This window comes from Podarcis filfolensis, assembly GCF_964270895.1.
Source record: "Podarcis filfolensis genome assembly, chromosome: 2".
In the NCBI taxonomy this organism is placed as follows: domain Eukaryota; kingdom Metazoa; phylum Chordata; class Lepidosauria; order Squamata; family Lacertidae; genus Podarcis; species Podarcis filfolensis.
The window spans coordinates 68655012-68670880 of record NC_139605.1 but is presented as its reverse complement, the minus strand read 5'-3'; the positions used below and the strand labels follow the sequence as shown (position 1 = coordinate 68670880).

The 15869-nt window shown below is 39.8% G+C and overlaps 1 protein-coding gene across 1 annotated transcript in view; it reads right to left on the bottom strand.

The window, feature by feature from the left end:
* The window catches only part of PDLIM4 (PDZ and LIM domain 4), a 71613-nt gene that overhangs the window by 40703 nt on the left and 15041 nt on the right, over positions 1–15869 (bottom strand). Inside the window, exon 3 of the mRNA XM_083600166.1 lies at positions 3004–3088. Within this exon, the coding sequence (XP_083456292.1) occupies positions 3004–3088 (85 nt within the window). The remainder of the gene's footprint in view (positions 1–3003; positions 3089–15869) is intronic.

Sequence of the window (15869 nt, the reverse complement as noted above, 5' to 3'; positions counted from 1 at the left end):
GCAATGTATTGCCAAACCCTTTGTTTCCTTGTTCCCGTTTCAGCCTTGTGAATTTCCACAAAGCTAATGCCCATTTTTCAGCAATCTCCCCCCTCCTCACTTCTCCCTAATGACCAGGAATCAGCAACTACTGTCAATTAACAAGAACAGAGTCTGACCTCACAGTTTGAAACATGAGTTTCCAATCTCTGTTATGCCAGCAAGCTGTCAAATCCGGCACTATGCAAGTGGTCAAGAAAGCAAACAACCCATTCTTTTATTAGCACCATGTGGGTGTATTTTGACTAAAAAAAAATCTATAAGAGACAAAGCACAGAAGAGTTTATACTAATGATTTCCTTTCCTCAGTGGCACAGGCATTCTTTCTATTTTAGAGGAGAAAAATGGTTGTGTTCGGGTACAGAGATAGGTATTGTAGTTTTTAAAGGATAGTTGTTATGGTTACATTCGTATTCCACATTTCCTCCCTAATTTATCCACACAACCACCCTAGAAGGTAGGTAATGGCTGAGAGACAGCGACGGACTCAGGGTCACCCAGTAACCTTCAGGGCAGAGCAAAATGGGGATTTGAATCCTGGTCTCTCAGGACCTAGCCCAACACTCTAGCCACCACACCACACTAGGAGCATTTATATACAGTGGTACCTCTGGTTAAGAACTTAATTCGTTCTGGAGGTCCGTTCTTAACCTGAAACTGTTCTTAACCTGAAGCACCACTTTAGCTAATGGGGCCTCTTGCTGCTGCCGCACCTCCGGAACACGATTTCTGTTCTCATCCTGAAGTAAAGTTCTTAACCCGAGGTACTATTTCTGGGTTAGCAGATCCTGTAACCTGAAGCGTATGTAACCTGAAGCGTATGTAACCCAAGGTACCACTGTATAGTGCTTTAGAATTCTGAAAGCACTTTATACATGATTACAGGAACCCTGCAGGGTAGGTCAGTATGATCATCTCGGTATTGCAGAATATGGAGGTTGGGAATAGTGGCTGACAGTATAGTGGCTTTCCTAAATCCATAGCAGAAGCAACATACTCCCTGGTTTACAGCTCAGTCTGTTATGGCACAATCCTGTGCATGTCTGTTCAGAACAAAGTGTCGCTGAGTTCAGTCAGATCACCTAATATTCTTCAGTAGGAATTCTTGAGGGATTTGATGCTTACAAGTTTCTATCTGGAAAGACCTGATCCGCACCTCTTGTATTCTGGGAACTTTTTTTTTTAGATTGTTAAAAATAATGCAGAAATTGAATGCAGTTATGGGTAAAAATGCGATAAGGACCAGAAGTGGACAGGCTTTCCTTTGCCTGCTTTATAACCAGCCTTTGTTCCCCCCACCCTACCCCAGGGTGTTACTCCAATCTGTCTGATGGATTAACTCCCATAAATCCAGAGATTTACAGTCCTCCCCATCTTTGCTGTTCCTCTCCCCCTTCCTCATTTCAGATTGTGCTGGCTCCACATACAAAGTCATTGTACATATCACCAAAAATACTAAGAGGAAAATGTAAACTGAAAAGCAAGAAATGTAATGACTTAAAGCACACACACCCCATGTACACATCATCATTCAACACCTTGTACATAATGGCCATCTGATTTAGTGACTAACCCTCTCTCTCTGTTGAGTCCCTTGCGCATTTGGTCAGCAGGAGCTCATTTAACTGAGTGGCAAAATATTATGTTAAAAGGTTGTTTGTGCACTTGGGCTTTTGGTATTCTACTGCAGCTCTGTTCAGGCAGAAGTGTTGAGCTGCTTTGGCTAAAGTGTCACTGAAACTGAACTTCCTACTCAGTCTAATTTGCTATCAGACATTCATAGCAATTAGCACAAGATGCACTCAGAACCCCATTTTGGCACCAGCAGTCAAATTCTCCAGTAATCCAGGAACTACAGTGAAAAAGTGAAAACTGTTAAAGAACAAATCATTTCTTATCACCACCATTTCCTATGCAGGTACTAGGTGGATTAATTTCAGTGTTACTCTAGCCACCACAACATCTTTAAATGCCACTTTGCTTCTCATGTTAAATCACCAGAGAAGCAAACCTGATGAAGAACAAAAGATTTGACTTTGTATGTGTGTGTGCGCGCATGCCAGTGGTGCTGAAAAAGAGAACTGATAGTATGCCAGGCAAGTTTGTCTTGGGCAGAACTACAAAGACAAGGTCTCACAATGGAAAAGCCCCTGCCTCCCCTTGCTGCCCACCTCACTTCAGCCAGAGGCTTGGAGGAGAGCCTCATAGAACAATGTACCATTAGTCACTGAACTGATGGTGTGTTGTGACATGTGCTTGAGAGAACCACAAATTGATTCCAGTCACACATCATGAGAAAAGCAAGATTTTTAGCTCAGTGTGGCATGGTAGCTAAGCCAAGGCTTGTAGTAAACATGAATGAAATACAGTAAATGTTTTCAACTCCCTTGCCCTGTTAGGGCAAGGATTTCTGCTTGTGCAAGAGGACTCCCCCCTCCTACTGCACACTCCCCAAATCTGCTCCAGAGGGTTGGAGGAATCCAGAACAGAACCCAGAGCGGGGGGGGGGGGGGAGAGTCCTGTTGCATAAATAGAAAGCCTTGTGCTGATGAACAGTCACTTGGCACTACAGTGGTACCTCAGGTTACAGACACTTCAGATTACAGACGCTTCAGGTTACAGACTCCGCTAACCCAGAAATAGTACCTCAGGTTAAGAACTTTGCTTCAGGATGAGATCAGAAATCGTGCAGTGGCAGTGAGAGGCCCCATTAGCTAAAGTGGTACCTCAGGTTAAGAACAGTTTCAGGTTAAGAACGGACCTCCAGAACGAATTAAGTTCTTAACCCGAGGTACCACTGTATATGGGATACGAGTGAAAGCACTTTGTACATTAAAAATGTTATCTTTTAAAATTTCATCTCATGTGTATTTATTTGTTGATCAGCTAATTGATGAAAGGAAGTAGTCTCCTGCTTTATCTTATAAAATGGTACAGATAGTATAGTGTCAAAGGGTCACATACCTGTGGCTCTGGTTCTACATTGACTCGATAAGCTTGTGCTTTTCCATCTTCTAAAATATTAGGGGGCCAAGCCTTGCTTTCAGCTCTGCAATAAGAAATACAAAGTCATATATTTATATCACTTATATATTTATATAACAATATAGCTTGTTACTTTGCAGTAAACTTGAAGTTGAGCAGAGTTAAGATATTGGTGTTCTTCTAATGAAAATATATACACATCCAAAAGTCAAATCAATAGCCTGGAGGAGACTGGTCCAGTTTACATGCTGTAGTAAGCCATAGAATGGTTTACTGTGGTGGAAGGAAAGACTATACAGAATCCAGTGGAGATTAGAAAATGTTTCCAGAGGTACTTTAAACAATTATATACACAAGGGCCGCAGAAAGAAATTGATATAGATCAATTTTTGAAATTAAATGGACTACAAAAAATCTCTCAAGAAAATAAGTTAATGCTGAACTATAAAATAACTGAACAGGAGGTAGAAGGTGCCATACAGAATATGCAACTGGGTAAATCTCCAGGGCCGGACAGCTTAACTTCAAGATATTATAGATCCTTGAAAGATTGGATAATACAACCATTAAAGGAAGTTTGTAATGGAATTTTGGAAGGGAAAAAAGCACCAGAGTGGTGGAAGGAAGCCTACACTACACTTATACCGAAAATTGAGTCTGAGAAGACACAACTTAAGAATTACCGCCCCATATCTCTGCTTAATGTGGATTACAAAATTTTTGCAGATATTTTGGCTAAAAGATTAAAAAAAGTACTAGTGGAAGAGACATATAAAGATTAAGCAGGCTTTCTCCCGGGCAGACACCTGTCTGATAACACGAGAAATATAATTAATATCTTAGAAAAATTACAAGGGAATATTAATACTAAAGCAGTTTTGATATTTGTAGACGCGGAGAAAGCTTTTGACAACATTTCTTGGAGTTTTATGAAGAAGAATCTCCAGGGGATGGGGGTTGGTCAAGGTTTTGGAAATGGTATAGGTGCAATTTATTCAGAACAAAAGGCCAAACTAATTGTTAATAATGTGGTGACGGAGGAATTTAAGATAGAGAAAGGGACACGACAAGGTTGCCCAATTTCCCCATTGCTCTTTATTTCGGTCCTGGAGGTTCTCCTAAATATGATCAGAAGGGACCAATTGGTTAAAGATATACAAGTCGGAGCCAAACAGTACAAATTGAAAGCATTTGCAGATGATCTAGTACTGACATTACAGGAGCCAGAATCTAGTACTAAAAGAGTATTGGAACTGATTCAAGAATTTGGTCAGGTTGCAGGATTCAAGTTGAACAAGTTAAAAACTAAGGTTTTAGAGAAAAATCTAACACCGATTGAGAAAGAGAGGTTTCAGAAGGAGACAGGTTTAACACTGGTTAAGAAAGTAAAATACCTGGGGGTTAATATGACTGCTAAGAACGTGAATTTATTTAAAGATAACTATGAAAAGAAGTGAAAAAGGATTTAGAAATATGGTCAAATTTGAAGCTTTCTTTGCTAGGCGGTATTGCTGCTATAAAAATGAATATATTGCCAATCATTGTTTCAATCATTGCAAATTTTGGATAAAATGGACTGTTTCAAGAAGTGGCAGAGAGATATTTCCAGATTTGTCTGGCAGGGCAAGAAGCCCAGAATAAAATTTAAAATACTAACCAATGCAAAAGAAAGAGGTGGATTTGCCCTGCCAGACCTTAAACTTTACTATGAATCAGCAGCATTCTGCTGGCTGAAAGAATGGCTGCTTCTTGAGAACACAGACATTTTGGATTTAGAAGGTTTCAATAATGTATTTGGGTGGCATGCATATTTGTGGTATGATAAGGTCAAAGCACATAAAGCATTTAAAAACCATATTGTCAGGAAAGCATTGTTCAATGTCTGGATAAGATATAAAGACCTACTTGAAAATAAAACCCCAAGGTGGTTATCACCGATGGAAGCGAAGGCTCAGAAAAAGCTCGATATGGAGGCCAAATGGCCGAAATATTGGGAGATTTTGGAACAAGAAGGAGATAAATTGAAATTGCAGAGCTTTGAGAAACTAAAAGACAAAGTGCGAGATTGGCTTCATTATTATCAAATAAGGGAGGCTTACAATTTGGACAAGAAAATTGGCTTCCAGGTGGAAAAATCAAAATTGGAAACAGAACTGTTAGATCCCAAAACTAAGATATTATCAAGAATGTATAACTTGCTGTTGAAATGGAATACTCAGGATGAAACGGTGAAATCTGCTATGATAAAATGGGCACAAGATGTCGGACATAACATTATGTTGGCTGACTGGGAACAGTTATGGACCACAGGTATGAAATTTACTGCATGTAATGCCTTAAGAGAGAATATTATGAAAATGATATACAGTGGTGCCCCGCAAAACGAATGCCTCGCAAAACGAAAAACGCGCAAGACGAAAGGGTTTTTCTGTTTTTGCATCGCTTCGCTAGACGATTTTCCCTATGGGCTTGCTTCGCAAGATGAAACGTCTTGCGAGTTCTTGCGAGTTTGTTTCCTTTGTTCCTTTGTTTCCTTGTTTTCTTAAAGCCGCTAAGCCGCTTAGCCGTTAATAGCCGCTAAGCCGTTAAGCCACTAAGCCGCTAATAGCCGTGCTTCGCAAGATGAAAAAACCCGCAAGACGAAGACACTCAAGGAACAGATTAATTTCATCTTGCGAGGCACCACTGTACAGGTGGTACATGACACCAGTCAAGCTTGCAAAAATCTATCATTTGCCCGATAATAAATGTTGGAAATGTAAAGAAAATGAAGGTACATTCTTTCACCTTTGGTGGACATGCCCAAGGATTAAGGCTTTCTGGGAGATGATCTATAATGAAATGAAAAAGGTATTTAAATATACCTTCCTGAAGAAACCAGAGGCCTTTCTCCTGGGCATGGTCGGCCAATTGGTGCCAAAGAAGGATAGAACTTTCTTTATGTATGCAACAACAGCAGCAAGAATACTTATTGCAAAGTACTGGAAGACACAAGATCTACCCACCCGGGAAGAATGGCAGATGAAGGTGATGGACTACATGGAACTGGCGGAAATGACTGGCAGAATCCGAGACCAGGGAGAAGAGTCGGTAGAAGAAGATTGGAAGAAATTTAAAGATTATCTACAGAAACACTGGAAAATTAAGGAATGTTAGAAGGATGCTGGAATGAAGATATGTGGTTTTAGCAATCATGTTATAAAGTGGTATGTAAAAATGGATTGTTAACAGGTAAAAATGTAAAGTTACAATATATCAAGATAAAATATTAAGATAAAAGCAAAAATGGTAAGGACTTGCTGAAACAACTATTGAACTAGAATACTAAAAAGGGGGGGTGTGAGGAGGTCAGGGAAACAAGCAAATGAAAGATAAGACATGGAAAGACTGATTTGTTTTTAATTGTTTTTATTTTTCTGTATTTTGTATTTTTTGTTTCCTTTTTTTTCTTTCTTCTTTTCATTTTTGTAACTTCTTTGAAACTTTAATAAATATATATTTTTTTAAAGAATGGTTTACTGTGAATGTGAGGATACCTCCTGCTTCATTTCCCCCCTAGTGTGATCAGGAAATGAAATACCCAGAACAGAACCATAATACAACAAACACCAATCACATAGATGTATGATCATGGGCAGCAGCCGTATTCCCTCATCCAGGCTGCTGCCCACGGAACTCTAGCTTTTGCTGAGAAACTGATACAAAGGGTTGGTGAACCCCTGAGAAGAACATGGGAAGGGGTCTGTGGCAGGAGGTGGAGAGAGGGATTAACAGAAATTGCCTGGATTTTGAGATCTTTGGGGGAGGCCCTTCTCGGTCCTGCTATCTTCACAGGCAAGCTTGGTAGGGACGCAGGAGAGGGCCTTCTTGGTGGCAGCTCCCAGACTTTGGAATTCCCTGTAATGAAAGGGCTGGTGCCATGCTGTATTGTATTGTAAATACTTGTATGGTTTTACTGGGCTTTTATATGTATATGGTTTTAATTCTATCAGTGTTTAATTTTTAGCGGTTCTTGTCTTTATCTGTAAGCCATCTTGACTCCTGTGGGGGGGGGAGGAAAGCAGGGTATAAATATATATGTAGTATTATTATTAATAATAATACTGTAATAATTGTCTCCTTTCCCATTCTGCTGATGGAAGTCACCGCTGGATCAAAGAGCTTTATCTCAGACTTCTGCCAACATACCCCCCCCAAGACTTTCCTGAATTCAGGGTAGGCTAAGGAGAAAGGGGGATGAGTAGGAAATGGGGAACATTGAAAACTGGGTTGAGGCATCTCCTGTGAGTAGCTCCCACCCACCTCCTTCCATTGGCACTTGTCTGGATCCAAGCCTCTGTATTTCTCATTTTGGCCATGAAAGTGAATCTAGGGAAAAACTGGAATCTTTCTGTGTATAACGTGTAACTTTCCATTCAGCCTTAGGAGACCTATGCATGTCACTTTGGAAAATATGGATCTTCTTGTTCCTGGTAGGTATAGCTTTACTGTTGTAGCCCATAATCTTTTATTTAGATTTCAGTCCCAATCTGCCCAACACTACAGTTGTATTTAGCATGAATTGATGGCATTTATTAAGCAGAAAGGTTGTAGGACACATGTGCAACTTAAGCAAGGAAATTTTACCGAGGGGCTTCTATTTCAAAACTAATGTGATTTTTGCTTTAACTTCAGAACTCTGAAAAATGCTGAGTCTAATAGAAGAGCCACTGAAACCCATGTGAAGGGTTCTGATGCTTTAAGCTCCTCTTGAGTGAAGCCTAACCTCTTGAGTGAAGCCTAAGATACATTTATGTATCTTATTGAACAGAAACCGCCCAAGTGCATTATCATTGTTGGCATCTAAAACTGAAATAATCAGTTGCAAGTTGCTGTTTTGGTTTTAGCCAACATTTGCAAAAAGAAAGTATCCTTGTAGGTGTATGTAAGCAATTGTGTGTGTGTGTGTAACTTTCTCCTTTTAGACTGGCAGTGTGTATATATTTCCATCCATCTATTTGATCTGGCTCAAATGTAATGCTAAACTATGGTTCAGTGTCATATGTACAACCCTTGGTCTAGTGCCCTCCTCCCTCTCTGGTGCGGCCATGAGGAGGTAAGAAGCTTTCACTTCCATTTTCAATTATTTGTGATTTATAGTTAGGCATGAACCTGAAGACATGATTAACCTTAACTATGGTGTGCTCTGGTCCATGGGGTCACAAAGAGTCGGACATGACTAAACGACAACAACAAACGGTTTAGAAATGCAAACCAGGATCATAAACCATGATTTGAAGTCGGCTTGTTTCCCTAAACCATAGCTAAAACTAACCAGTTTGACTAGAATGTGGAACACAGAAACTCAAAGCTTGTTTACCCCCAAATAAAGTCCATGGTTTCAGGCTACATCAGAATGAGCCCAATTAGTTTGATATTTGCTTGTGGCAAGAATCAGTGTTTGTGTTCTGATTGCAATCAAATGGCAAGTAAGTGGTTTTTTAAATAATCAAAATCCTTAAATAAATCTTGCTAGTAAGCAGAACAGGAAATAGACACAATGAAAGATACAATGAAACACACAAATAAACTCTTCCACAGCTGCATGAAGAATTTATGCCCACAACTGAGTTCTAAACAGACATACAGTATTTGGAAGCAAGTTCTACTGTGATCAAGGAGAACTTCAAATAAATGTAGTCAGTAAATGTATTCTGAATTAGGTTTAAAGCCAGAACAGCAGAGACATTACGGGTATTATAGAAATTTCGATTTTGGGCTTGCAAAGAATCTGTATAGCTGTGAATGTTGCTGCCAGGGCCAAAGCTGACACATTTTCTCCCCATCAAAATTTCTACTTAGAAGCACTGGAAAACAATCTGATTCAGTGGTATACAAAAATGCTCAAGGAAAGCAAGGACAATGCTTCTGAGTTTCATTACAGCTGTCTGAAACAAACTACAGTGAGACAATTCTTCATCTCAGTTTGATTGTAAAATTCTTGGTAAAAATATTACTGATTTACAACACTGTGAAAAAAGCACTGGAGAACAACCATGAAAGTTCTTCCAACCAGACACTTCTGAATCACCAGATAAATGCATTACTTCAGCTTAATTCTATTCCATCATGAGGTCTGGCTATTGGCAACTGCACATCATTGGGGCTGGACACGGAGATCCTTTCTGCCCACTTTAGCAGCCCTGGAAAAATGGGGGGGGGCATACATCTGCAACGCTGTACCTTCACATATGGGGTGTCCAACTCACAAACCCTAAGTCTTGGTCTAGTATAAAATGGGATGCAAATTGGTCACATCATAACTTAGTCCTCATCAGAGAAGAACCACATGTATATGGGAGAGTTCCTTCATGCTAAAAAGAATACACAGAACTATTGAGATTGCTTGTCCAAATCTGCTTACTATTGGAAATGCCCATCAACTTTTTAGAAGGTAGTATCTCTTTTTCTCCTAATAATAGGTTTTAATTAAAATGGTTGATTGATAGCTGCCTATATTGCCCTTGGACCATTAGTTGCATACTTTTAACACACACACACACACACACACACACACACACGTTTATTTGAGGAGTTACAAGAAGAAAATTGTGTGATTCACTTTTTCAGTGGCACTTCTTTGGAAACTTGAGACTGTCATGCATAGTAACACTTTCCATACTTGGCACAGAACAAACATATATAGGGCATCCCTGTCAAAGGAGCCTTGCTTTATACCCAAATGTGCTGCAAACACACTGCCTAAATTAATGGATTGGGCCTGTGGTTTTCAGCTGCCATGAAGTGGAATTGGCTCCTGCCTCCTGTGCTCCTTCTGCCAGGAAGTGGGCTGGCAAGGGCACACAGCACAGAGTGCGGCATTCCCTCTACTCATCCCAATGACAAATCACTGCCCTCACATACTGCACCCCTTCTGCGCACTACACATCATTATTATGTGACCACTGTGCTCAGTAGTACCCTTCAGAGTTTTGGCCTAAGGAAACTTGGAAGGTCAATTCCTAAACCCATATTGTTTCAATTCTCTGCATTATATCATGCATTCTTTACTGGTTTGGAATGCTTTTCTTTACTTACTGAAGAAAACAGCTTCAGTTGTCCATAAAGCTGACATGCAAGAAGAATTATTAAAGAAAATGTTTTCTTAAAGTCCCCTGAATGCATCATTAACAGCTAAACAGCAAATATCTTTACATTACATTTCTGTGAACCACAATTCATAGAGAATCGTGTTAGAAAACTTTCCTTAAACATCTGCTGTAAACTTGACATTTTAGTCTCTTTTGGCCACATCAGAGTAATAAATGAAACTATGTTCTATGCTGGCTCAAAGAAGACACAGAAGCAAATAAGTTGATTTATAGCCTAAATTGCTCTGCTAAAACTTTACCTACCCCCATCACTTACTTTCTCCCACATAAAATGGTTGATGTGTGCTACTCCTAGCTCACCTTACTACTGTATTGCCTTGACGTTTTGCCCCTGCGTCTAAAAGGACTTTAGACATACCATCTGCTAGCTTTCATGGTGATGTCTAGGTAATTCCTCATCTATGTCAGTTACCACAAATGAATCACTTCCATAAGCTGGATGTGTTTGGAACTGGTCAGAATTTTCCACTGCCTCATATCTGAACAAATGGGCTACTGTCTTACCCTTATTCAGTCAACACAGTAGTCTCACATATCTATGGCTTAATCCTTATGCTTTGAAGTCAGTGGGTGTTCTACCTGTGGCCGCTTCACACATTCAGATGTACACCAAGGATGCTTTTAAGTGTACACCTTTAAATATAATGTATGAATACAGCAGGTCTCTGAGATTTGTTAGTCTGACGTCTGTTTAATGCTTGCATTGTCCCTGCAGTGCTGTTCTCATTATTCCTAACTTTAATGTTTATAGTTTCATTGTTTATAGTTTCATTTACACTTAAATGAATGTGTGTTTGGGTGGAGAGAGAGAGAGAGAGAGAGAGAGAGAGAGAGAGAGAGAGAGAGCGCTTCTCTGAGAATCCTTGAAGAGCAGAATATATGAATAAATACAATTGAATTTTATTATATGAAAATAATATATCAAAATGATAACTAAGGCACACTTCTGAAATTAGAACAATGATTCTGGTGTCTAACTCAGCCACTGTTCAAAACTAAAATCCTTATTTTACTGGTAACATGGAAATATTCTGTCACTTTGCTATTTTCCTACTGAACTTTCCAATGGGAGTGAAAGGGCATTGGCTGAACATAGTATGAAGAGGGGCCGCGGGAGGGGCGATTCTTACATATCACAATGGGAATAATTCATTTAATGAAGGATAGTGGATGGAAAAACAATTGCCAGAGGATGAAAGATGTTCATTGAGACATGTCCTTTCTCTTGACACAACCATTAATCACATGGCCATAGCTGGGTATCCATGGAACCTTATTTGGCAAAGAGTGAGCAGCAACAAATTCCATGAGGATTCACTCAGCATATATAAAGAGAAACAAAATCATAAACAACTAGGCTATTTGAATTGGTCTACAGAAGTCCCCCCAGCGCTTTTTCTTAACTCTCACTAAATGGAAAATAAGTAAAGTGGTTTTTTTTATTATTATTTCACTTCTCTTCTCCCTTCCTCCCTCCCTTCTGTCTGGTAGAAAATAAATTAAGAAAACAAAGTAGAACATGTCAAGGACACAAACAGGAAAGCAGAAACATAATTCATTGATAGGAATGCATGTGTGTGAAAACACAGTGTCTCAAAACTACAGGAACTACTTATCCAAACTATTAAGAACAGCCAGCCTCCCTGTCTGTGTTTTCTTAGAAGTTTAGCTTGAATCCAAACCTAAAGGGTACATATGCAATCAGTGAAAATCTTAGTACCAACTAAGCTATCCTAATACATGCCAGCCGAGAATTTGGCCTACAGGACTGGCCTTTTAAAAAAATATAAAAATATAATCATCCTTCCAACCTGAAGGAAAACCAAAGCATCATACTTCCAATTGGCATGGGAACTTAATATCTCAAATCTCATTGAAGTCCCTGAAGTCTGTCAAGGTAAGAAATAACAGAATTTAAAAAATATAAAATGAGAAGCTATGATATCTGTTTTGTGAAGTACTAAGAAGAACAACGTACTTCATTAAGAGGCATCCACTAGGTTCCAGAAGGCTATTATATTAAAACATAAACAGGAATCCTTCAAAAATCATTTTTTGAATCACAGAATATAAATGACAGCTAACTGTTAATGCTCTTAAAACAGTAGCCCCCAGTTTATAAGCTGTGGAATGTGTATCGCTGAACTCTTAAGTACTTGCAAGTTTTATTCCTTTCAGTGAGGTCCAAACTGAATAGAGTTTCTGAAGACTGGGACTTAAATTATTTTTTTACAATGATGCAGCCAAGGCTGAAGTCCAATTGAACTCAACAGGACTTACTTTGGAGGGAAATGCGAGGTATTTGTAGGTTACGCCAGTTCCTAAAAGTAAGCTGAACATTTCTCCTAATCATCTAACAAGTGAAAGTCAGCTCAGTGTAAATGCTAAATCAGTTTTATGTAATAGAATGCAATATTTTTTCTGAAAGTAGGAAAATGAAAGCAAATGCATTCTGTGCTTCTGATGTCTGAACATCACAATGCAGGAGTTTTGTGGACATAAAACACATATGTATTTTTTTTTTGTAAGGAATGGATGTTAAACATGCTGATTTTATAGAAGTATTTGGATATGGGAGGTCTAGATTAATTATCAGAAGGGTAGCTTCCCATTTCTTTTGAGAAGCGTTGCTATGCAAGGATGACTCATTCTCAGTGACAAAACAGACCTGGATGTGGCTTGAATAGTGACTAACTTTTATTGGCCAGACAGAATGGTTAGGAATTCAACAAACTGCTAAATGCTGAGTGGAGAAATAAAAAAATCCACGTTACCCCTATGTTTAATTTGGTCCAGTCTAAAAACAGAATCAATAAAAATGTTACTGTAGTTGCTTTAGCTGAAGCACAAAATAAACAAATTGAGTTTCCCCATTAGGAAAGACCTTGCTTTTTACAAAGAGGCAGTTGTTCAGTTTTGGAGGCAAATATATTTTAGATTTAAATTCTTTATAAAGCATTCATAAATGCAATAATGACCTGACATGGAGAAGTGAAAGGAACAAAAGAAACCCCAACTCCTGTATCATCCAGTAATGTTAGTAGGTCCTGGACAGTAATCAAATCCTTACAAGAAAGAGCAGAGTACAATGGTGAGGAACTGCGGAAAAGTAACAGCTCTATTCTGCAACAGATTGGAGCATTACAGAGCAAAAGATTTGTGATTAAAATTAGAACTATGTTGAATTTTCATTCTCACACATTTTTGAGAATGTGTGCACTCCCCCAAACTCTACTTTCCAGTTTTAATTACGTTTGCAGTCATTGTTCCCTCAAACTTTGGTTGCTTTGGCACTTTAAAAAAATACTTTAACTGGGCTTTGTCTTCCTAAATACGTAAGAGTCTGCTGGATCAGGCCAATGGCCCATGAAGTACAGCATCCTGTTCTCACAGTGGCCAACTAGATGCCTATGAAAAGCTCCAAAGAAGGACCTGAGCACAACAGCACTTTCCCCACTCATAATTCCTAGCAACTGGCTTTCAGAGGCATACCGCCTCCAAGAGTGGAGGCAGAACATAGCCATCTTGGCTAGTAGCCATTGATAGGCTTGTCCTCCATGAATTTCTCCTTCAATAATTTATAAAATTTTCAGAGACCATGTAATTATTGTGATGACTTCTTGGGGCCATAGAGCCAACCTGATTTAGCTACTCAGTGGCATCTGGTCAGTGCAAATGCAGGAGGCATTGGGTAGCAAAAATGTCAGATGTTCTGGTTACCAATCGGCTGGAGGTCTCCTAGAAAACATGGCTGCGTAAGCAGCTAGATTTTAGTTCCTCACAGGCCAAGACTTTCTCACTGGTTCTGAAGGCAGATGGAGCAAAGATGTTAGAAGCTGCCCTCCCAGTTCTCAGATATTGCAAGGGTTATTCCTCCCCCAGGGCAAATGCTTTGATATCCTGGTGGTGGTGTTGGGATGAAGCCAAAATGGGAGGCAGTTTCTGAGGGGTGCACAAATGTTTACAAAACTCATTTCCCTGGTTCAGCTAAGCTTTTATCAAAATGGCAGAAATCTACTTTAGCCACAATAGAGTTTATTTCGGTGCAGAAATATGCTAGTTAGTTATGTGAAAACACATGTGGTGTTGAAAGCATTACATCATGTTGTCTCTGAACAATGTGGTCTCATTCAATCACAGTTATTGGAGACCTGCTGCACTAGAGATAAACACCCCCACATAGCTCATTGTCTTACAATATGAGAATGATAGCAAGAAACAGGGCCCCAGATATCATCTGGCGTATCTGTAGACTTGCAATACTCAAATTCACTGAAACTGATGATAATTCAGTTTGCATTTTAAAGCTTCTCTATTGAGTATGTTCTATTGCTAAGCTATCATTAGAGTTGAGACGCTTCCCTATAATATCCTCTGTCTACTACCGCTCTGATCTTTTCTACATTTCTACAGAGCCAGCCCTGCCAAGAGGCAGAGTGAGGTAGATGCCTCAGGTGGCAAATATTTAAGGGCAGCAAGTGGAGATCTGTGTGTATGTGTGTGTGCGCGTGCGCGCGCGCACACACACACACGCTATGCAACCCGTCCTGCACCCATTAAACTAAGCCACTGCCTCTGGGGTGCGGTGCAGTGGAGGATGGTTTCCCTTGAACTTGAAGAATTGAGTGCTATACACACCACCATGGAATATATCAAGTAGGATGACATGGAGCTCAGGAGAAGTACCTATCTTCAGGAGGGTTGTTGCTTTAAAAGACTTGGAGCAGATCCACACTGTACATTTAAAGCACATTCAACATACATTTAAAACACATGGCATCCCCCAAAGAATTCTGGCAAGTGTAGTTTCCCCCTCACAGAGCTACAGTTCCTATCATCCTTAAAAGACTACATTTTCCAGGGCTTTTTTCAGCTGGAACTCAACGGAACTGAGTTCCAGCACCTCTTAGGTGCGTTCCAGCAGCCCTTTAGGGTTGTGGCTGTGCAGTGTGACAATTGGGTTGCTGCGGTGATCGTGTTGGCACAGTGATTGTAATTGTGGCTGCGTGCTGGAGGTGGAAGTCAGCAGCAGGGTTGCCAAAGGTGGCTGTTCCCCCTAAAAAAAAGCTCAACAGCTTTGTGTGGGTGCTCAGCAAGTTCCAACACCTCTTTCTAGAAAAAAAAGCCCTGACAGTTCCCATGATTCTTTGCTAGAATTCATGCGCTTTAAAATGTGCATTGAATGTACTTTAAAAGTATGGTGTGGATCTGCTCTAGTTCTCCAAAGGTGGGAAGAGTCTAGGAGGCAGAGGCTCAAAAGGCCTCAGCTTTACTTCCAACCCTTGTTGGGGCAGGTTGCTCATTTGCCTTGAGGGCTACTCCTCAGGGTGAGAGAAGGACAGGTTGCACTTGAAAATGTAGTGTGATAAAAATCCATTATACAACCCACAAGTGTGTATCGTGAACATTAGGTAGGAAATGACCAACTGATTGTGCTCTGTCAGTTGCTTCATACATTCTGATATGTCTATGCACACATCCCTATGCATGTTGACTTTTTTTAAAGGGTTATATTTACTCCTAGAAAGTAAAAAGTTGAACATTTTGAGAGAATGGGCAGTATTCAACTAAGTCTTACTCAGAGTGGAACCATTAAAATTAATGGGCCTATCATGTTCATTTATTTTAATGGGTCTACTCTTGAGTAAAACCTGCTTGAATACCACTCAATGGATGTAGGAATGTACTCTCCAA